Source organism: Dermacentor albipictus, chromosome 5 (genome assembly GCF_038994185.2).
Source record: "Dermacentor albipictus isolate Rhodes 1998 colony chromosome 5, USDA_Dalb.pri_finalv2, whole genome shotgun sequence".
Lineage (NCBI taxonomy): Eukaryota > Metazoa > Arthropoda > Arachnida > Ixodida > Ixodidae > Dermacentor > Dermacentor albipictus.
This window is the reverse complement of record NC_091825.1, coordinates 146,222,381-146,243,286: the sequence shown is the minus strand read 5'-3', so window position 1 is coordinate 146,243,286 and position 20,906 is coordinate 146,222,381. Positions and strand designations below refer to the sequence as shown.

Here is a 20,906-nt window from a genome sequence, read left to right as displayed (position 1 = left end):
GCTTCTTTATTCCCGGCGAGTAGACCACTGCTCTCTTTTTCATGCATTCTAAATATTTTGCTGCCGTTTCAAACCGCAGAGGGTACTTCATTTAGGCAGGCGCTTTAATAAATTAGTTATGTACGCTTAAGCCTCATTTCGTTTGGTTAGTTTAGTTTTCTGCCCCAACATTAGTGTCACTAATCCCGTAAGCAGCAGGAATATCCTCGTTATTGTACTTTTGTCCGCAGGCATCGGTATATAGCAGGAACGAATACCAGCTCGGAAGGTCTCAAGTTGATCATGACACATGTCATACCGCGAGGCGGCATATCGTTTCGATAGCATGATTTAACTTAGTGGTGTAAGCAGAAGATGCTGTTTTATCATTCGGCGAGGCGAGTTGTCAGTTTATCGCTCGCAAGAAATTTAGAAGCAACTGCAAACAGCACACCTTCCAGACTTGGAGCGTGCGGTCTGCCAACAGCGCCTCTAGTTTTCTCACCGACACTGCGCACACAGCCAAACTCTATTACATCTGGTTCGACTCGCTTTCAAGTCCCACATTTACACTAATGCAGGTGACATTGTTCAAAAGTAAACCCTCGCTAAATTTCGGAAACCTACTGGAAAAAAACGCAAGTCAGTCCGATTGGTTATTCACTTCTCACGTTTCACCGGGGTTTGAGAATTCCTGCGGGCAGCGGTTGTCTGCTGCGTTTCCAAGCCTGGAACCAACGTCTAACGCTGCGTACTGCGTGCACCAACAAGCGCCAGTTATCAGACGCAGGCTACTTTATCACATGGATCAGCTAACTATAAGATGCACCCCGACTCACAAACGGGACCCTCACTTATTTTTATACGAAGACACACTGACCAGGTAACTTAACAGTTTTTAGCCTCGTTCTTTCGGTGCCCAATAACTGTATTTCCCTTCTGAAACCATGGCAGGCGTTATATATGATGGAACGATATGTGATATCCCACAACACGAGTCGCAGTATGGAGTTGCCTATGAAGGTCGAAAACAGCCAAGCAGCGTGCTCGTATAGTAGTGCAGCAACGCCGCGAAGTGCTTGCACCTTTCGGAGGCCCGATATACGCACTAACACTTCCCTTTATTAACATCCGATTCGCTTGAATGGTGGTTGGTCTTTAGAAAAGACTGATGCAGCTTGCCAGGCGTTTGCATGCACAGCGCAACGATTTTCGCGGTTTCGCGGGAATCGTTGAGACCGATTAACATCGGCAGCAGGGACTATTTCGGCTTCGACAACACACCTAGATTCTACGCCACAAACGAGAAACATTAAACACAGCGCCAAGCTAACCACCATAACCAAGCGAAAAAGCCGCCGTAGCCATATTTGTTTCAAGTTTCAAGTTTATTCTCTTTTTCAATTTCATATATACAGCATCTAAACATACATCGCCACATCAGGAAGGAGGCTAAAGGCTGTGTATGCCTGAGGAGACCTACCCTCCTGGTGATGACAAACAGCTGATTTGAGACGACAACAAGTTTTCTTCTAAGGTAACAATAAAATCACACAAAAAAGGAACATCCACAATTGTGTACAGTATATAAATGTTCCGACATAGTCATTTTTGAAAGTATAGCAGTGAAAAACAAGAAAAAGAGCATACAAATATTAATAAATAAGTAAACCACCGTTATCTAGCAATGTTGTAAATATGCTGTTTGAATATTGTTGCTAGCACAGGCAACCGATTATGGCGTTGCCAATAAACATACCGTTTTGTGCGCTTGTGTTGAAAAGGCGGACCTTTAATGAAAAAGATTCAAAATTTAAAAAAAAATATCTGGTTTGGCATGCCAAAACCACGATCTGGTTATGAGGCCCGCCGTAGTGGGGGACTCCGGAAATTTGGACCACCTGGGGTTCTTTCATGTCCACCTAAATCTAAGTACACGGGTGTTTTATTCAAAATTTAACCTCCTAATTATTTACATAATCTTTCACATGTGTTCACTTTAACGAGATCATTCGCGGAGGCACACACACGCAGTGACCGAGTTGTTTTGGTGGCATGTAGTGCATTGCGTTTCCGTGCCTACGAAACACAGATGCCAGAACATGCGCGCAGGATATTCGCACACCGTTTGGCTCAGCAGCAGAATCTCTAGTCACTCAACCCATGTGGCCGTTCCCCAACGGCGGTATGTCACTCAAGCACTTTCCCGAGATCTTCAGTCCGCAGAGCAGGTCACACAGTCACCAAAACGTGGAACCACACCGCGGTGGACCTCAAATGTACGGAGGAGCTGGTTCGCCCTCCGTCTCGATACCCAGCAGTTGGCGACGCAGCAGCTTCCCGCGCAAAACTTCGTTGCGCCGCCTCTCGTTCACCAGGTCCGTCTCGGCCTCGAGCAGGCGACGCATCTGCAACAGAATGTCCAGCCGCAGGTCCCGCTCGCGACTGTCCCCACTTTGCGCGGTCATCTGGAGCACCTCCGCTAGACCCGAACTGCGTCCGCTCGCTGCGAGTGCGTAACCGGCGGCGGCAGTCAAGTGCGAGCGCTCGCCCATGACCTCCGAGATGACAGCGGCACCAACCGATCTCCGAGGCCACTGCTCTTCCTCGTCATTGCCTTCGTAGTCCGAAGAGTCAACGTAATTTAAAGCTTCAGGAGCGGCGGCGGCAGCGGCGGCAGTAGATGTCTCATCGTACGCCGTCTGCAATGACCTTCGCTGATCGGGACAGCTGAAAGGGCTGCTTACTCGAAACAGCGGGCCATCGTCACCAGCCGTCGTCGTCGCGTCCGTGATGACGTCAGGTCCATGCGTCGGTGCCGTTTCATCGACGGCACTGAAGCCGACGTCGGAAGTTGTCGCAGCTTCGGGAGTGAGCGGCGAGCATGGTTCCGACTTGATGACCACGGGACTGTCCACGCTCCCAGTCGAAATTTGACTACAGCGCTCCTGCTGGTGCTGCTGCAATGAAACCTCCCGGTGTTTGGGATCCGTGTCCGGAGTGATAGCCTCGCCGACGCCTGGTGGAGCCTGTTCGCAGGTGTCTAGCTGGAACTCCTTGAAGGAGGATGAGTCTTCGCCGTCGTGCGCCCTGGTGATAAACACAGGGAACGCTTTATGTAAATAGGCAAGTTTAAAGTTTGCTCTGTGTCTTCAAACATGTCTAGGCACTTTTAAGATAGCGTAGGCTTGTACTGGACAAGGAGGAACGCAGAAGACGGAAACTAAACAGGTGATGCGAAAACTACCAACTACCAATTTCAACTCTACCAATTTACAAACTGCGACAGCTGTCTATGGTTAATTCGGCTGGCCATGACGACGAGTTTGAAGTTAAAGGAACCATTATAGTTATATTCGGTTTTAGAAAATATAGTCTGTATATGGTTGATCTGTTAGTTTCTACACCCCAAAATATATCTAATACTATAGTTCTAGAGTGTTAGCCAGCGCCCTCAGGGCCATGGCGGTTGATGTGGAGCATCCAGCGTTAGGCATTACTTAGCAGTTTACCTGGTGGCCGATTAAATCCTCGTAAGCTATCTCAAGGCATCAAGAATACCCCAGCGGAGATATCCGCTATACAATGGGCGAGCATAAGAAAAATATAAATACTAAAAATGGAGCCATTCGCTTCACATAATTCTTCTGAATCATAGAAACTTGTGTATAACACCCGTTAAAGGAATGTGCAACAATAAGTGCCTTTGTGACGACTACGTAGGTGCAGACACGTTCAGGCTAACAAATGAGCGGAACACAGCCAGCCATTTCGCGCGTTGAAGGGTGTTTTACAAAAGATGTCGCCACAAGTGCTGCTGATCGTGTCTGTCTGCTGAACTACAATGATGGGACATGGCCTTTACAGAACGTGCCACATAGCTGGGCCCGCTATGGTTATGCTCCTCCCAGTCATGAAAGTGAACTGCGGCATAACCTCCAAGTGGATAGTTTACAATAAATCAACGTGTTGTTAGCACATCAAATCAAAGAAAGTGTCATCATTCATTGGTCTGCTGCCGATGTACCGGCAACTACCTATAACCCTCCTCCGTCCCTCCACTCCCCCCCCCCCCCCCCCTTAATCACTGCGCTGCGCGGAGGGTGGCTCTGCTACCCTTGGAAGGGACCCTCATTGTCAGGCTTTGTGGTAAATCATAGGAAAAAAGAACATGTAGTGCAGAAGTCAAAAGGGAAAGTGATCTACAGGCTTAAAGCAGTGCAGCTTCCGTTGTCGTGGCGTCGGCGCCGATTGAGTAGCGACGGCAATGCGGGCCCAGGTGCTGCAAGGCTCACTTCCCAACAATGATGACATACGCTGTAAATTCAAATACCATAAATACCTCCTTTTACATCTTTACTTCGGTTTTACTGCTGTTTCATTCGTTGTTCTGCATCATGAATTTCTTTCTTTGTTTTTCTTTTCGTTTTTTTTTTCTGCACCAGGAATAGCATGGTTCGACTTTTATGGATCACTTATAAGACGAACAGATTTGCATACACTCTAAGAAAAGTTTACACCCTTTGGAGTACCCCTTCTGCCACACAACGATAATCGTCATCTGCCTTGATGCGTTTCCTTTCTTGAAAACGCCGCGCCCGCTACTTTCCTGTCGGGAATGCTATCGTGCTGATAACGCGCATGCCGTTCGTTACTGGAAAGTACCGGGCTCGCCGCGTTAAAGAAAGGAAACGCATCAAGGCAGATGACGATCATCGTTGTGTGGCAGAAGGGGTACTCCAAAGGGTGTAAACTTTTCTTAGAGTGTAGTCCCTGCGAGTTAGTGTTATCCTTAACGGGAGTCTACAGAATAGGAAAGACACCAACCTACGTTATAAGCGCAAAATTATTTGGCAGTTTATTTCAACACGTGGCAATTTCTTCCCTGATGATTATACATACCGGGACTCTGCCGTGTCCTCTCAATCTGTGTACCTTGGTGGCGCAACAGCGCGAGCTAGTGGAATAGAAACACATTACACAATACACGGCAACCTTAAATCTGTTTATACTAGCAGCCGTCTTTGGATTCGCTTCTTTTTTAGTTTACAAAGGCTCCTCACCCGGCAAGAATGGCCGTTCTGAATATTGAAGAACCAAAATTTGCTAATACGGCTTACTATTAATCGCTCGTGTTTCTTGAAGAGTAGGCCGCACTGTATGGGGAACCAGCGCTGGATAGGCGGCGCGTCGAAAAGAGTGCGTTGCACGCCGCCCTGGCGACGAAACTCGGCATATTTCAGCCACACAACCAGACGACACACACATACGCAGCTGTATTATAGTTCGTATGTTTCCGTTTTCGCGCCGCTTGAAGTGGAGTTTTTGTAAAGAAGCTAGCGCCATCAAGTGAAGAAATGACGAAAGAAGCTTTTTAAGCTTTAAATATTTTTCACAGTGCGTCGCGGCGAGCTCGTGTGTTTCTTTAACGGTTGCGTCGTGTATCGATGCCATGATTGCGTGGCTGCCTGCCTCGCAAATCTAGCAGTTATGGCTCCGGTCGTGCTGCGCTATGGTTTCGCAAGTATTAGTTGTCCTGAAGATATTCCATATTTCTCTGGCTAGACATAAAAAAATTCTGATGTTACTTCGCCACAGCAGTCAATGGAGAAGAGAGCTTTATCGCATCAGCTGACTCGCGCAAGCAAAGGTTTGAGTGCTCCGCTGCTTGATCCTAACAATCCTGGCTACATTTAGCACTAATTACATAAATTTGCCGGATGCATCTCAGCGCCGAGTCCTCATCCGCATGCGCATTTCTATAAACACATAGGTGGTTTAGTCGCGCGTGCGCCGGCACTATGCGCATACAACTCGTATTACAAGGCAGCTTCCCTCCCACATAATTCTTGGCAATGAATGGATAATTTTTACCTTTCGTATTATTCATTTGGTGCGGTGGCGTTGGAAGGGGCTTGGCGGTGGCATTGCGAAGGAAATATGGTACATATGCCGGATGGTGCATGCTATTGCTCATTTTGTTTCCGACGAAATACCGACTGCAGATTCTGCTGTTTGGTACTGTCTGCCATGGCTGACCATCTTCACTATCGAATAAACCAGGGATACACGCGAAATTTGATTTAGAAACCAGCCCGACACCGCTTGACAGGGCGACAAGACGGGAGCTTACTCCGCTCGCCTGACTGCTTGGATCCAACGCCGCCTCCGTTCTTGTTCGTAGGGTTTAGATGGAAAGACGCAGAAGGATACATCCTCCCTCATCCCGACTTAGTTGTGGCACTTGTATACGCAACAGTATCGTCGGCGCCCTTTTGTTTTCCTTCGACTTTAAGGGCACGCAACGCAATTTTCGTCCGCAGGGGAGGCTGCATTGTGCACGTTCTGACCGCCAGGGCGGCGCTGCAGGCGCCCTGAAAACTCCAGCGCTGGTTCCCCATAGCCAACCATTCCGCGTTGGAATGGCCAACAGCCCTGTTTGCTACAACTGCGGTGGCGAGGAGACGAACAGGCATTTCTTCCATGACTGCCATCGTTACAGGACCGTTGGCCGAGGATGTGCGAGCTGTGTGACCAAATGAAGAGTTGTAACTGCGTTGCGTCCCGTTAGTGTGAGCGCCCGCTTTCTTTCTTTTTTTTATCTCTCTCTTTCTTGTCTTCTCTCCCATCACCTGTTATTACCATTGTCCTCTTCCCCAGCTTGTCGTAACCAGCCTGTGTTTACAGTGGCTAACATATCTGTATCTCCCAGCCTCCTAATTAATTAGCTGATTAAGTCAAACAGCTAATCAAGTCACAAAGAGAGCACGCACGTGTCCGGTTCGTCCGCCGCGGCGTGCGGCCCATGCGTGTGCTGCGACGGCCCAGCGACCAGGTGGCCGTCGTGGGTGCGGCATCGTCCGGGGCAGCTCACGTGCTCGCAGCGCCAGAAGCGCAGGCCTCCGATGCGGTTCTCCAGCACGTACCGGAAGTCGCCGATCTTCTTCGCGCGCTGCACGGTGCAACATAACGCTCTTCAAACTGGTACACCGTGGCCTCCGAGATCGGAGCCGGACGCGTTCGTGTTGTCGGAGGCGATGCCTCTATCCCGCTTGACATGCATGCGCAAGCAGTGCGGCGAAGACGTAGAAAGCAAAGACGGGAAAAAGACGGGGCAGTGAAGCGACAAAATCGGTGACCCTCCTCGCGAGCTGCTTGCTTTCCCCTTTACCTGCTGTTTTTATTTATTTCTGTGCTTACGTTATCAGATAGCCCAGCTCTACAGCATGTTTCCAACACATGATATGGCAGTCAACCACGCCATAGATATTTAAAAATATCGGCATTTAAAAGTCGTTTGGGATATTTAAACATGGTATTCGTATTGGCTGGCTAATGGGTCCATCGGTATTTAAAAGGCGTTTCTATCAGAATGGTGGCAGGTGTTATTCTACCATGCCATGATAAATCTATCCTTGTCACCCTTCTCCACTTTCTACTGCTTGCCTCTAGCTTTTGCATATTCATCTTCACGTGGCGCTCTTTTATCGCAGCGATTCTTGAATCTCACGTTCTTGCCTCGTCCGACTTGGGCAGAGCAGCGGCGAATATCATCTACAGTATAATACTTTTTCTTTACCGTACCCATGAATGCCATCAGCATAACGGTACCAAACAGCACTTTCATAGAACAACCCAACTACCATAAAAAGAAGAAGAGTGATATTTCAACGTCAAAATAACTATAAAAAAATACACCAAAAGAATTGTAACTTTCTTCTTTGTAGCATTTAGTCGTTCAATTAAAATGCCGTGCGCGTGTCGTAGATCACCACTAACTCTTCCGCCGAACGGTGGGCCCGTCGAGGCTAACCAACGACTCGTAGTAAAGTGCATGCGAGCTCAGATGAGCTCCTTAAGACATTCTACTGTAACCTTGCAAATCTCGAAAAAGACAGCAATATACTGACTATATGGAATGCTAATATATATATATATATATATATATATATATATATATATATATATATATATAAACGAGAAGGAAGGGGCTTAACCGAGGGGCCCGATTTTCACTAACCATAATAAGAAGCCAACAAACAATGACACCTCAGGATTAGTCCTACACTCTTAAACGTACACCTCTTTGAGTCATATCTTGCCACACAACGATAATCATCATCTGCATTGCTCGCGTTTCCTTTCTTGAAAACGTTGCGCTCGATACTTTCCTGTCGAGAATGTTCTGTCATGTTCATAAAGGGCAAGATATAGTCCGGCGTAACGCACGCGCGCGGCCACGCGCGGCGCGGTTAAGCGACGTCGGTGAAAAGCGCGCACTCTACAGTCCGGCGTCCCGGCGTAGCCGGCGTGCTTAGGCGCGCTTGGCGAGCACAACGCCGCCGGCGCGGACATAGAGCGTGTTCTATTTCACGCGGCTGCCGCTAGACCAGAATGCACTGCGCGCTGCAGCGGCAGCGAGCAGAATGGCGGCCTGCGGTGCGCGTACTGACAGTGCGGCTGTGGTTTTTTTGAACATCCGTGTGGGATCTCATCCGTGAGCGATTTGCAACCTTCCATGTGTATACGATGTGAAACGCATGGACCACCGCGACACAGAGCGCAAGAACAACGCGTGGGAAGCTATACGAAAGCAGTGTGGTCTCGCCACAGGTAAGCTGCACTTCGCAGCTCCTGTACTAGCTGGTGGTAGCCGCCGAGTTGAGGGCGCTTGTCGAATAGCTTTCACATGTACATACATGGTCCGCTTCCGTTTTTGACGTAGCCGAAGTACTAGCAATATGAGTGCGATGTTCTGGCTGTCAGGCACGGCGGCCGCATTTCGATGGGGGCGAAATGCGAAAAACACCCGTGTGCTTAGATTTAGGCACAGGTTAAAGAAGCCCAGGTCAGAAAGAAAGTGGTTTTCGCACGTAAAACCTTATGTTTTTTTTTTTTCTGAACAAGTTAACAAGTCCGAACAAGTTAACACCATCCCGCAAAAGTTTTCATATTAGCGCACAAACAGCGCGCGGAACGAGAAGCGCGCGCGCTACCCGAACGACGCGCATGCGCCATGTAAACAGCTGTTCGCCGCGGCGAAGTTGCGCTCCCGGACGCACAGATGGCGCCAGCCTCGAGCTGCGCGCACACGCCGAACTCTAGAGGAAGCAAATTTCTTGCACCCCTGGCGTCGCTAGCGCAGCGTATCCGACTTCGCCTGCCGCGGCGTGGCGCGCCGAGAACGCCGGACTATATCTTGGCCTTAACGCGCATGCCGTTCGTGTTTTAGGAGTACTGGGCACGCAGCGTTAAAGGAAGGAAATTCGGGCAAGACAGACGACGATTATTGTTGTGTGGCAAGATACGACTAAAAGGGTGCAATTTTACTTAAGAATGTAGTAGTAGTAAAAATAAAAACCCAAGAAAGTGGATGCGAAAACGGCGCCGCTGTAGCTGAATTGGTAGAGCATCGCACGCCTAATGCGAAGACGTGGGATCGTTTCCCCCTTGCGGCAAGTTGCTTCTTCATCCACTTTCATCTATATTAATTTGTCCATTTCTTAAATCCTATTAGTAAGTACAAGTGATTCCCCTATGTTTTCCTTGGTATCATTGTTTGTTAGCTTCTGTTCTGCAAGTAAACATAATCTGTACGAAGTGCTTTAGCCAAACGACTGGAATTTAGACGGCTGAAAGTTTGCTCTGGGTTTTATTCTGTCGTCATGTGTCGGGTCCACTTATTTTATTGTTTTTTCACAATATTTTACAACACGGCGTATTTTTCAAGTGACTTAATCGGCGCTTTCCAATTTTGCTAGGCATGAAACAGTTAATGCCATATTTATTGATTGATTTGGCTGTCGAGGGTAGAGACCTTGACAGTGCTCTGAGAATATTAAATGACAATGCAAGCCCAGCTGGACTGACGGTTCATATTGTAAAACGGTTTCATATTGTTCATTTTAAAATTTTCGTCTGCTTTGTTAACGTGTGTTTGACTTTGGCTGGGGTAAACACCCACACTTGCAGAAGGTGAATATATCTGAGCCATATGAATGTGTTTCACCGGCGGTACAAAACAAATGTCAAAGCAGAAGCTTCTATGAAGGCTTTAAGCGTTGAATTTGGTGATGGTGAAATAAAAGCCATCTCTAGGATCACATGTAGAGTCGACTTGGAGCATTGCATACATCAGGAAAATTCTGACTTCGCGAAAATTTAATGCCAAACACACCACAACTTCGATGCGTTTCGGTGGTCGCGGGATGTGCCTTCAATTGGGGCGCCCCATCACCGACCGAAATGCCACTTATCGCGGGGGGCTCATGCGCTTCGCGTCGCGCGACATTGACAGATACGCAGTCAAGGAGTTGATAAGGAACGATGAGGCGTTATATGGGTCTCCTCATGGTTTATAATGGTTCGATGCGGATGGATAAGGTGCTTAACAGCGATAAGGGCTTATAATGGTAGAAACAAAACTGATGAGGTTTATAAGGATCGTTAAGGGGTTTTAAGGGGCGGATCGAGGGCGATAAATGTTGATAAGTGTGTATACTGGACGGATCAAGTTAGATAAGATTGATATTGACACCCGGTTACGCCGACATGAGCAAGTGGCGCAATGGTTACGCATACATAGAACTCTCCAGGGAAATTTTGCGTGATTTTTTTCTCGAGCAACAATCACTTCAGACAACGAATCGTCTAAATTATAGTTCAAGAGCAACTACAGCACGCTGCCTTCAAGAATGCTAACGTTCTGGTACGACGTCCTAGTGGCTGTCCCAGACAGCGTGCGCACGTTGAACACTTACCCGACTTACCTGCTGCCTGTATGTGGCGTCACGCCTCTTTCTCTCGCTGACCACGCGCCGGTGCTGGTCTTCGTCGTGCTCCCGGAATCGGTAGACCATGTGGTGGTTCTCGTACAAGTCGGTCGTGAGCCGCGACCTGCACTGACGCACGTCGCAACGCCAACGGTAGCGCTGACCATTGCGTGTGTCCAGCGTAAACGTGCGGCCGGCGTACTTAGCCTTCGGCTTGCCGCGCCGCGACATAACCAACTCGACGGCGGCATCGGCAACCGCCACTCGGGACCACCGAGCGTCGGACATTCCGTTCTCCGACGACCAGCACTTCGTTTGCCGAGGAAAACTTGCAGCTGCTAATTACCCAGCACCGCCTATTCGGAAAGTGGTCGGACGAGAGCGCTGTACGACGTCTAGTAGAATGGCGAAAGCATGCGCTCACCGAACGATCAAGCAGCGGAATCCATATACAGGAACACCATAGAGTTTGGTGCTTGCTTATCGGCATTAGTACATATCGCCTCGACTACCCAAACATCACATGTCGGCACGGGTCATCGGCCCAGCGAAGGCCGCAATCGCGTCAGAACCGTCAGCTCCCAAAACCCACGTAGACGAATTTCACTGCCGACATTCGCAGGGCGCGACGGATCAGGCAAACGTGCAATAATTCTGAAAGCAAGCGAAAATACGTCGCACACCTCCCCGTCGAAATAGACGACATTGGCCGTATAGCCACCTGGTGGCAATAGCATACTCCGTACGCGGATTACTTTGCGCTGCTTCGGAGAGGTGGCGCGAGCGTTGCTTTCGTAAGCCTGCAGCAGACGACGCTGCATTGGAGCGTGCTAGCTGTACGGATTTTCATTCAACTGTATAGCCACAACACACAGTAGCGACGCATGCTTGGCGCTGCTTTTGTCTAATCAGCACTATAGAGAAATGTAGCGTTGCTTAATATCAGTGAAATATGCCTGGCATAAGAAGTATTTGCCTACAAGGCAGGTTGTGCAATTTCTGACATGATTAATCCAAGGCAAATAATCCTACTTGTACATTGGACAGATTATGTTGGACTAACAATATTTTCTTATTTTAACTTAATTTGGGCACCATGTCTCTAAATTATACAGACGCAAATTTAGCTTCAATTAATGATGTATTTTAGTGACAATGAAAAATGACCATGTAAACACGATGACTATGTTTTGACACACTAAGTTATTAGGTGCTTGCTACTTATTACATATGGAGCTCATATGCTCAAGCCCCTATGCTACCACCACTTCTAAAACGACTACCAGCTGTCCAGTGAAAAGAAACTACTATGTTGTCTTTTTATTCCTTGCGCAATGTCTGTAATTTAATGCAGGAAATTCAGAATATGCACCCAAATTAAAGTCACATTTGTAAAATTATAAAATGATCAGGTCATCTTATTTATTAGCAAACAACGAAATTAGAATGTGTATGCTACCCGAATAAAGAAGAGCAGCTGCTTTTCTACAGCAGAGGAAGACTGGGTAGTTACAGATGTCTGAAGGAGAAAAAATGTGCAGAAAAAAACATGGTGCACACACACAAAAAACAATACAGTAAATCACGAGTACAAAGATGTGGACTTTGAAAATCAATGAAGCAACATTTCATGGCTGACATGACAAAAATAATATGAATGGTAAGCATGGGCAACAGATGCAACATTTCGACTTCCGAAATGTTTTAAGTGCTAGGAAAACAGATTCAACAGTAACTAGTGCACTGTTACACTGCCCAGCAAGACTATCTGCAACCACAGCCACCTTTGCAAAGGGGGTGGCCACAACATGCCGTTTATCATTTAACACGACTGTTGTTTCCCCTATGATGCTGAGTCATACGAACACACTTCACCACCAGTTTGTCTTTGTTCACGCAATGAACATCGTCAGAAAACGATTGATAACACAACAACCTGCAAGTGAATAACTGGCCACATGTTGGCCATTTAGTCATATCCACCAAGAATCGACACAAGCACACCTTCCAGGCCAACCACTCAAGGCACTAACTTCAGTTCACGCCGCATTTTCTGCAACTCCAGGAGGAGCATACGTCGCTTGATTACCTCTGTTTTCCTTTGCTCCATGAAGTACTTCTTGTGTTCAATGAGCATTTCTGCCTCGGCTGCTGCTTTGCGTCTTTCCTCAACATGAAAGGCAGCCATAGCTGCTGCTCGTCGCGTCTCCTCTTCTGATCGTATTCTCTCCTGCACCAGAAACATTGTCTCAGCCATAGCTTTCTTCTTCTCCTCATCATACTTTTTGAGTGCCTCTGTGAGAAGCAATGTCTCAGCAACAGCTTTACGCTGCTCTGCTTCAGCCTTCATCTGCTCGGCCAAGAGCTTCCGTTTCGTTGCAGCCAAAATATCAAGCTCCAACCTCGCCTTTTTTTCCACAAGGCCTGGTGTACCTGTCGTGAAGAAGTACCTCCTCGAAGTCCGAGTACGGACGTCTGCACTTCGTTCAATGCTACTGCTCTGAGATACCGTACTAGCTTCCTCTTGAGAATTCATGGAATTAGCAATGTCTGGCTCTGAAAGTATTTGCTCTATCTGCTGCAGCTCAGTACGTTGAGGTGCAAGATCAAGCGAGTGATCAACTGAGGGCATCACCTGCAGTATAGGAGCCACAGGCTGCGGCTCTATGTCTTCGCAAGAACCGTTTGTGGTTACCACATGCAGCCCCTCGCACTGCACTTCCTCATCAGTTTCCACTTCTTTCTTGACCTGCACCGTGTTTGCTCCCACAGTTTCAAGCTCCACAGGTGCTGCAGTTCCAAGGTGTTGCACAAGGGCTCCATTTGTGCTGCTTAACGTGCTGGGGTCCTGCAGCGTTGGCACAATGTATTCATCACTGCCGTGCTGACTAGACCTGCAGAAATAACGACATTGAAAGAGACATATATAACCACAAGTGCCAAAACTACACATTCAAACAAGTTGAATGTGTCACTGGGGGATGGAGATTTCAATTCGTTAAGGGGCAAACTACTGAGGCCCCATCCAGAAGTCAACATCTATTCTTCATACCCTCATCGAAATGTTCATTCCAGGCTGAGGCTCCATTTGTTCACCCACTGTTGACAAATAATAGCATACTGCAGTTAGGTGTTATAGATAACCATATTTACAGTATCACATCATAAGTTTGATGTTGTGCTTTTGCTGTAGCATGTACTGAGGCTCAAAACAAATATTTTTTTTTCCTCTGTGCCCCTTTGCTTGCCAGTATTATCGAATTAACGGGTAAACCATTTATTTAAACACAATCATCACACCCCAAGGCACATTTCCCTAGCAGATGCGCACACGAACGTGGGCAGCAACCTTAACGTTATGTTAGGATAGACAAAATAACCAACTATATCTTTTGAAGCTAGGCTGAACTCATTAAGATGGGGACAGGACCACTGGTAAAATGTAGTATCACTCCCAGTGCTAATTTAAAATCATGGCATGTTCTCGTAAATAAAAATTGATTATTTGTGTCAAAAAAAAAAATCTGAATGCTACTTGCCCCTGGATGGCTTGACTGCTAGGTAAATAATTTCCAGCATCTGTAAAAAAGCAAGAATAAAACAAACATTATGCAAGTATAGTGAGACAGAAATAGCATTTCTAGACACAAATGCAGCTCACTCTCAGAGTATATGCGAAAACTTCCCGAATACTCGTGCTACATTTACGCGGCTGTATGGCGACGACATTATCAGGATTAGCTACCCACACCTTTGATTGCACTGCAGCCAAGATCGGCCACATTACAAAAGGCGTTAAAATACTTGCGATGGCGTTCACCATGCACTGGGACCAGGATCAGGCCACCTAAGCATTCAATTAAACGGGCAACGAGACCAACCCGTGTTACAAGCCGCATTTTGCACTGGCATCGGATCGGCCAACCCACACGTTTGATAGCGCTGTGTGATATATTTACATTCTATACACGTGCCATTGCGCATACATTACATTTTGATTCTGATCACACAGCCTCAGGGATAGGCTCGCCTTACAAACAGCATTAAAACCGTTTGGAGAATGCATAGAGTGCAATAGCATCAGCAACGGCTCACCCATATGCGGCTTGGATTACACTGCATCCAGGATCGACTCGCTCTATTTTGCGTCGACAACGGTCACGAAGCCCGGTGAATCTCCTTTATAATGATATCGCATTAAACTGGAAAAATACCCGACACAGGTGCACACAAGCTCGGTTCCCCACGCAAAAACTTACCCGTCGAATTTTCTGCTCCAGATGAATTCTCCGAGTCATCGCCGCGAGCGCTAGCCGAGTCTTCGGCTCGCGTTTGTTGCTTGAGCAGAGAGTCCATGACATAATAATATTTCCACGTAGATTTTTGGCCTGGGCGCAAGTTCCGTCGCTCCTAACGAGAACACGAGGAGAGCACGATAATGAGGACAGCGCAATGCGGAGAGCACGATAATGAGCAAGGTTTGAAATTTTCTGCAAATAACTGTTTACATGACATCACCAGTAGGCGAAACGAAAATATGACGCACTATAACATCCGGTTTACATGAACCAAACGCTAAGCGCGCCAAGCGACCCAGCGCACTCGCTGAGAACCAGTTGACCCGACCCGCCCCGACATCGCTCGGTCCGACCTCCTTGGGTTTACATGAACCTGACAGGCGAATCCCGGCGGGGCTACTCGACTCGACTCACTTCTGTGACGAACACGCAAATGGAATAAGTTGTCATCTTGTCAAGGACGGTCTCACGGTTACTTCGAACAGGACCAAACGCTAATAAAAGCTTGTTGTGCATGAAAACTGAGGTGAATGCGACTTACATGATTATACCGCGACTTCAAGTTTTTCCAGTGGCACCTAATCTGTTGCCACGACCAGTCGTAGCCCAGCGGCGACAAGAGTTCTTCAATTGTCATGAACGTTTGCTGGTTGCGCTGTCGCTTCGACTTTAACACGTGCACAACGTCGAGGTCTTTGATGAGATTTAAAACTTTTAGCGTAGCTTGATCTGTCCATAGCAAACGGCCGCCACCATCCGCCATGGCGGACGCCATTTTGTTTCTTTATATCATTGCCTCTTTTAGACTCTCCATTACTAGAAGCCTGCCGAATGAGCGGAAAACCAGCTGCCAAAGTCTCTCTCTTTTCACCTCTCCACTAGTGTCGGTCGCGAGCGCCAATGTTGCTGGCGGAGCCACTGCGCACTACATCGCGTGGCTTCCGAAATCTTCCTTAGGCGTGCGCGTCAATCTCGAAGGCCATTTGCCTTCATCATAGCGCAGCGTATGTTCGTAGGCATTACAGGCGACAGCTATTTTTGTGCCACACAACCAACCTTTAAAATGCACACCCAAAGGGTTGTGCTGACCATGGTTCACTGCGGTACCGAGTCCGTAAACACCATACGCTGGGTCACCAGCCGTCGCCACCGCCTGCCGCCCGTGATGATAGTGTCGGTCACGAATGCCACCTCGCGACGCTTGCGCCCAACTGAGGTCAGCGCTGTTCTGCTGGGAGCGCGAGTCATTCCGCAGGCATCCAGTAAAGGAGGCAATGTTTAGATGGTTTGAGTCTTACGTTTGCTTTTGTTTAGTTTAAAATAGAACCACCAGATGCCGCGGCACCAGCAAAAAAAACAGTTATGTGAAAGAGCATAGACAACCTTTCACCTAGTGTCTCTACCGGTGGACACCAATTAGGATAACGGTGTTGGTACTATAGATAGCGCAGAATACCGTGGACGTACACTCAAGCGCACGATGTAGGTGGTGCCCAAATCCACGCCCCAGCGACGACCTCATGTTGATAAGCGATGCATATCTCGAAGGCCTTGCGTTGGCTTGCTGCATGCGTCTCGACTGGTCGCGGGAGCCGGAATCACGTCACGAACGTCAGGTTTTGCATTTTGTTGCACTATAGCTTCCGGTCACGCAGTCATTTCATGAACGCTTCAAATCTAATACCATAAGCAATCTCAACATCGCACTTCTCAACAGCGACTCGCACACAGTGATAAAAACAATCTTAGAGGCGATGCTTTTGTGCACTGCAGGCGGGCAAAGATATTTTGGGAGTCCCAAATACGTCATCCCCACCATGTTTTCAACACCACTTATGCGTAAGCGTGGATAGAATTCGCGGAACTGTCAAAACTTATCAACAAGGCGAAAATGAGTGATATTCGAAACTATAACGTGAGAAATACTGAAGAAGCCGTAAATAATGGACGCAGCCTGAAATCGGTGAGAAAAAAACTTGGCATAGGACAAACGAAAATGTATGCACTGAAAGATAAGCAGGGTAATATCATCAGTAATCTCGAAGATATAGTAAAAGAAGCGGAATAATTCTATACGGACCTGTACAATACACAGAGGAGTCAGGATACCTCCATTAGAAAGAGTAATGAACAGGATACAGAAACTTCTATAACATGCGAAGAGGTCAGAAAGGCCTTGCAAGACATGAAACGAGGAAGAGCGGCAGTAGAAGATGGAATAACAGTCGATTTAATAAAATATTGAGGAGACATAATGCTTGGAAAGCTGGCGGCTCTTTATACGAAGTGCCTATCGACTACAAGAGTCCCAGGAAACTGGAAGAATGCAAATATTATACTAATCCACAAAAAGGGAGAGGTTAAAGAATTGAAAAATTACAGGCCCATTAGCTTACTCCCAGTATTATATAAAATATTCACCATGATAACCTCGAATAGAATAAGGGCAGCACTTGACTTCAGTCAACCAAGCGAACAGGCTGGTTTCAGGAAGGGGTACTGTACAATGGATCACATCCACCTCATCAATCAGGTAATCGAGAAATCCGCAGAGTACAATCAGCCTCTCTATATGGCTTTTATAGATTACGAAACGGCATTTGATTCAGTAGAGATGCCAGCAATCATAGTGGCGTTGCGTAATCAAGGAGTACAGACCGCTTACGCAGTGCCACAAGAAAGCACCCTTACCTTGGAAAATATCTACAGAGATTCCACAGCTACTTTAATTCTACACAGGAAAAGTAGAAAAATACCCATAAATAAGGGGTCAGACAAAAAGACACAGTCTCTCCAGTGCTATTTACTGCGTGCTTGGAAGAAGTATTTAAGCTATTAAACTGGGAAGGCTTAGGAGTAAGGATCGACGTGGAATACCTCAGCAACCTTCGGTTTGCTGACGACATTGATCTATTCAGCAACACTACAGACGAGTTACAACAAATGATTGAGGACCTTAACAGAGAGAGTGTAAGAATGGAGCTGAAGATTAATATGCAGAAGACAAAGATAATTATGAATAACCGGGCAAGGGAACAAGAATTCAGGATTGCCAGTGAGCCTCTAGAGCCTGTGAAGGAGTACGTTTACCTAGGTCAACTAATCACAGGGAACCCTGATCATGAGAAGGAAATTCACAGAATAAAAATGGGTTGGATCGCATATACGGCAGACATCGTGAGCTCCTGACTGGAAGCTTACCATTAACATTGAAATACAATCAGTGCATTTTACCGGTGCTGACATATTTGGCAGAGACTTGGAGACTGACAAAGAAACTTTAGAACAAGTTAAGGACTGTGCAAAGAGCGATGGAATGACGAATGCTAGGCATAACTTTAGGAGATAGAAAGAGAGCGGTTTGGATCAGAGAGCAAACGGGTATAGACGATGTTCTAAGTGACATTAGGAGAAAGGAAATGGCGCTGGGCAGGTCATGTAATGCGTAGAGTAGATAACTGCTGGGCCATTAGGGTGACAGAATGGATACCAAGAGAAGGGAAGCGCAGTAGAGGACGACAGAAGACTAGGCGGTGCCACGAAATTATGAAATTTGCGATTGCTGTTTGGAATCTGTTGGCGCAGGGGTAATTTGAAATCGCAGGGAGAGGCCTTCGTCCTCGCAGTGGACATAAAAGATAACGATGATGATGATGATGATGATGCGAGCGATGGGTGCTCAGTCACCCATTTCGTCACGGTGTTGGCTTTACGCATCCTCTGTCTCCTCTTTCTATCCTTCTATGTCCCCTGTGGGCTGTTGCGCGTGAGTGCAAAGGTAAGCGCTGCAGCTTCTGAAGTGGTTTCGCAGGGTGCTTGCACATAATTACAACCTTCCAGAGGGCATTGTGTCGATGGCCAGGGAATTCCGCGGGCATTGTGCCAGTGGTCACGGAGCTCCAGATGGCCATTGTTGTGATACCCCCCTGCCTTAATTCGTTAGAAAGGTCTCATAGACATCTCTTTCGCGCCCCTGCCATGTAGATTACACACGTTCTCAAGCCCTCCACCAGGAGCAGCAGTGGAAAAATCGAAGGAAGAGGCTAAGAAACCTTCGCTTTGAAAAACAAAAACAAAAAACGGGCAACTCCCCTGCATAAAATGTGACGCGCGTCAGGCCGTTTGGGCAACCTTCGTATACGAATTAGATTATGACTAAGCGCGTGAAAAGACGAAATCGCTGCCTCGCGGAACGCGACGCAGCGGTTGTTTTCGCTTCCGGATATAAGCAGGGTGCCTCGATGTCTTTCTCGCCCACTGCGGCGGACGAAGAAGGCATCGAGGTGCCCTAGGGCTTTACCAAGCCTAAGCTGCCTTCAACACCTGCCACACGTCACCATCCTATAATCTCTCCCTCTCTCTTATGGTATAGCTTTGACGAAGAGCAGCGTAATCTGTCTGAGCACAAACAGCGTGCCACATAATTGTTACATATAGAAGGCGCCAATTGCACAAGTCATGCAGCATGTCTTTGTGCAACATTTCCTCTCTGTCATCGCAGTATACCGCCAGCGCCCTAGCATCGGCAAAGGAGCGTTTACTGCGCAGTGGCTTCCTTCAGACAGACTACATACTATAGTTGATCTATATTGATCTCATATACAAATTATTTGGACAGCACTCATCCGTCACTGTGTTTGGCACAGGAGCAGAATAAATGAATGATGACGCAGGAGAAAAGCAGCCACAACAATCTCGTTGTCAAAAATGCACACAAGGAACGTGCACAACGCCCCCCCGCCAGCGTTGGCAGTCCAGCCTTGTGGTGCAGCGTGGAAGGGCGCGCTCGCACTTTCTCAGTCACCGACGCGCGCTGTCTGTGCTCAGATACGAGCAAAAGGAAAACGTGTCCTCCTACGTTCGACAGCACACACAGTCACTTAGCACCTCCAGTGTCCCCGAGATCGCGCTTGAGCCTCTTGATCTCGAGCTGTAGCAGCCGCCTCTTGAGGACCTCCGTCTTCTGCTGCTCGATGTAGAACTTCTTGTGCTCCAGGAGCATCTCCACTTTGGCGGCCGCCTTGCGACGCTCCTCCGCATGGAAGTCGGCGACGGCGGCGATCTTGCGCCGCTCCTCTACGTGCAGGCTGGCCAAGGTCATTGACCTCTTTACCTCCTGCCGGTAAAACTGGGCCTCGGCGTCCGCCCTGCGCTCGTCGGCCTCCAGCTTCCTCTTGGTGGCGGAGAAGATCTGGAACTCGAACCTCGCCTTGAGGTCTTCCGCGGAGGGCCTCTTGCGGCCGGACTTTCCGGGGGGCGTCGAGTGACCGGCGACATCCGATGACCGGCCCGGCGGTCTGTCCTCCCGCTGCGTCCAGCAGAACCGCGGGGAGCGGTCTTCCGCGGCGGGTGCTTGCTGCGACTCGTTGTCGTCGACCTCGCTGTCCGAGTCCGAGTCGTCTTCCTCGTCGACGTCGTCGGCGTCGACCATCTCCTGCTTCACGCTGACCGCGGTGTGCGGCCCGCTCGCCAGAGAGCGGACGTCGCTCAGCACGAGCGGCGGGCCTCCACCGGAGGCCGTGCCGGCGGGCCGTGCCTGCACCACCGTCCCGCTGCCGGAGGCCGACGTCTCCGAAGTGGGCACGATGTATTCGCCATGGCTTTCGCCGTAACCGCTGCAAAAGAACCGTACACAGAATGTCGCATATAGCTGTCAGTTAACGCAGAAGCAAGCGTAGCAAACAACGCCGCGCCACACTGTAAAACGGCGTAACTATTATAAAGGTAAACATTTTTACATCTTTATGGGTAAGCGGAGCTCCTTATCATAAATAACGGAAAGAGTAGCGCGTGACCATATTTCCTATATCCTTCGTGAGATCTCAGACAGAGGCGTAGCCAGGGAAGGGGGGGGCGG

The 20,906-nt window shown here is 48.1% G+C and overlaps 3 protein-coding genes across 6 annotated transcripts in view; all 3 read right to left on the bottom strand.

Moving 5' to 3' along the window:
- Positions 1-1,906: 1,906 nt before the first annotated feature.
- On the bottom strand, positions 1,907-11,612 carry LOC135906255 (uncharacterized). 2 transcript variants are annotated; one of them, XM_065437558.2, is made up of 3 exons: positions 10,740-11,612; positions 6,753-6,931; positions 1,907-3,069 (listed from the first exon to the last, which is right to left on the bottom strand). In XM_065437558.2, the coding sequence occupies exons 1-3, from the start codon at positions 11,037-11,039 to the stop codon at positions 2,253-2,255; spliced, it is 1,296 nt and encodes a 431-aa protein (XP_065293630.1). In that variant the 5' UTR covers positions 11,040-11,612; the 3' UTR covers positions 1,907-2,252. The 2 variants fall into 2 exon arrangements, with proteins under 2 accessions (XP_065293630.1, XP_065293631.1); XM_065437559.2 differs by having other exon boundaries at positions 10,749-11,608.
- Positions 11,613-12,139: 527 nt separating this feature from the next.
- LOC135906254 (caldesmon-like) lies at positions 12,140-15,852 on the bottom strand. The gene is made up of 4 exons (XM_065437557.2): positions 15,591-15,852; positions 15,011-15,161; positions 14,291-14,330; positions 12,140-13,645 (listed from the first exon to the last, which is right to left on the bottom strand). Exons 1-4 carry the CDS (start codon positions 15,822-15,824, stop codon positions 12,772-12,774), a joined length of 1,299 nt encoding a protein of 432 aa, XP_065293629.1. The 5' UTR covers positions 15,825-15,852; the 3' UTR covers positions 12,140-12,771.
- A 3,874-nt stretch (positions 15,853-19,726) lies between these two features.
- The window catches only part of gdl (gonadal protein gdl), a 33,436-nt gene continuing 32,256 nt past the window's right edge, over positions 19,727-20,906 (bottom strand). For all 3 annotated transcript variants that reach the window (XM_065437562.1, XM_065437561.1, XM_065437560.1), the window contains one exon: positions 19,727-20,664. In XM_065437562.1, the coding sequence (XP_065293634.1) occupies positions 19,926-20,664 (739 nt within the window). In that variant the 3' untranslated portion in view covers positions 19,727-19,925. The remainder of the gene's footprint in view (positions 20,665-20,906) is intronic.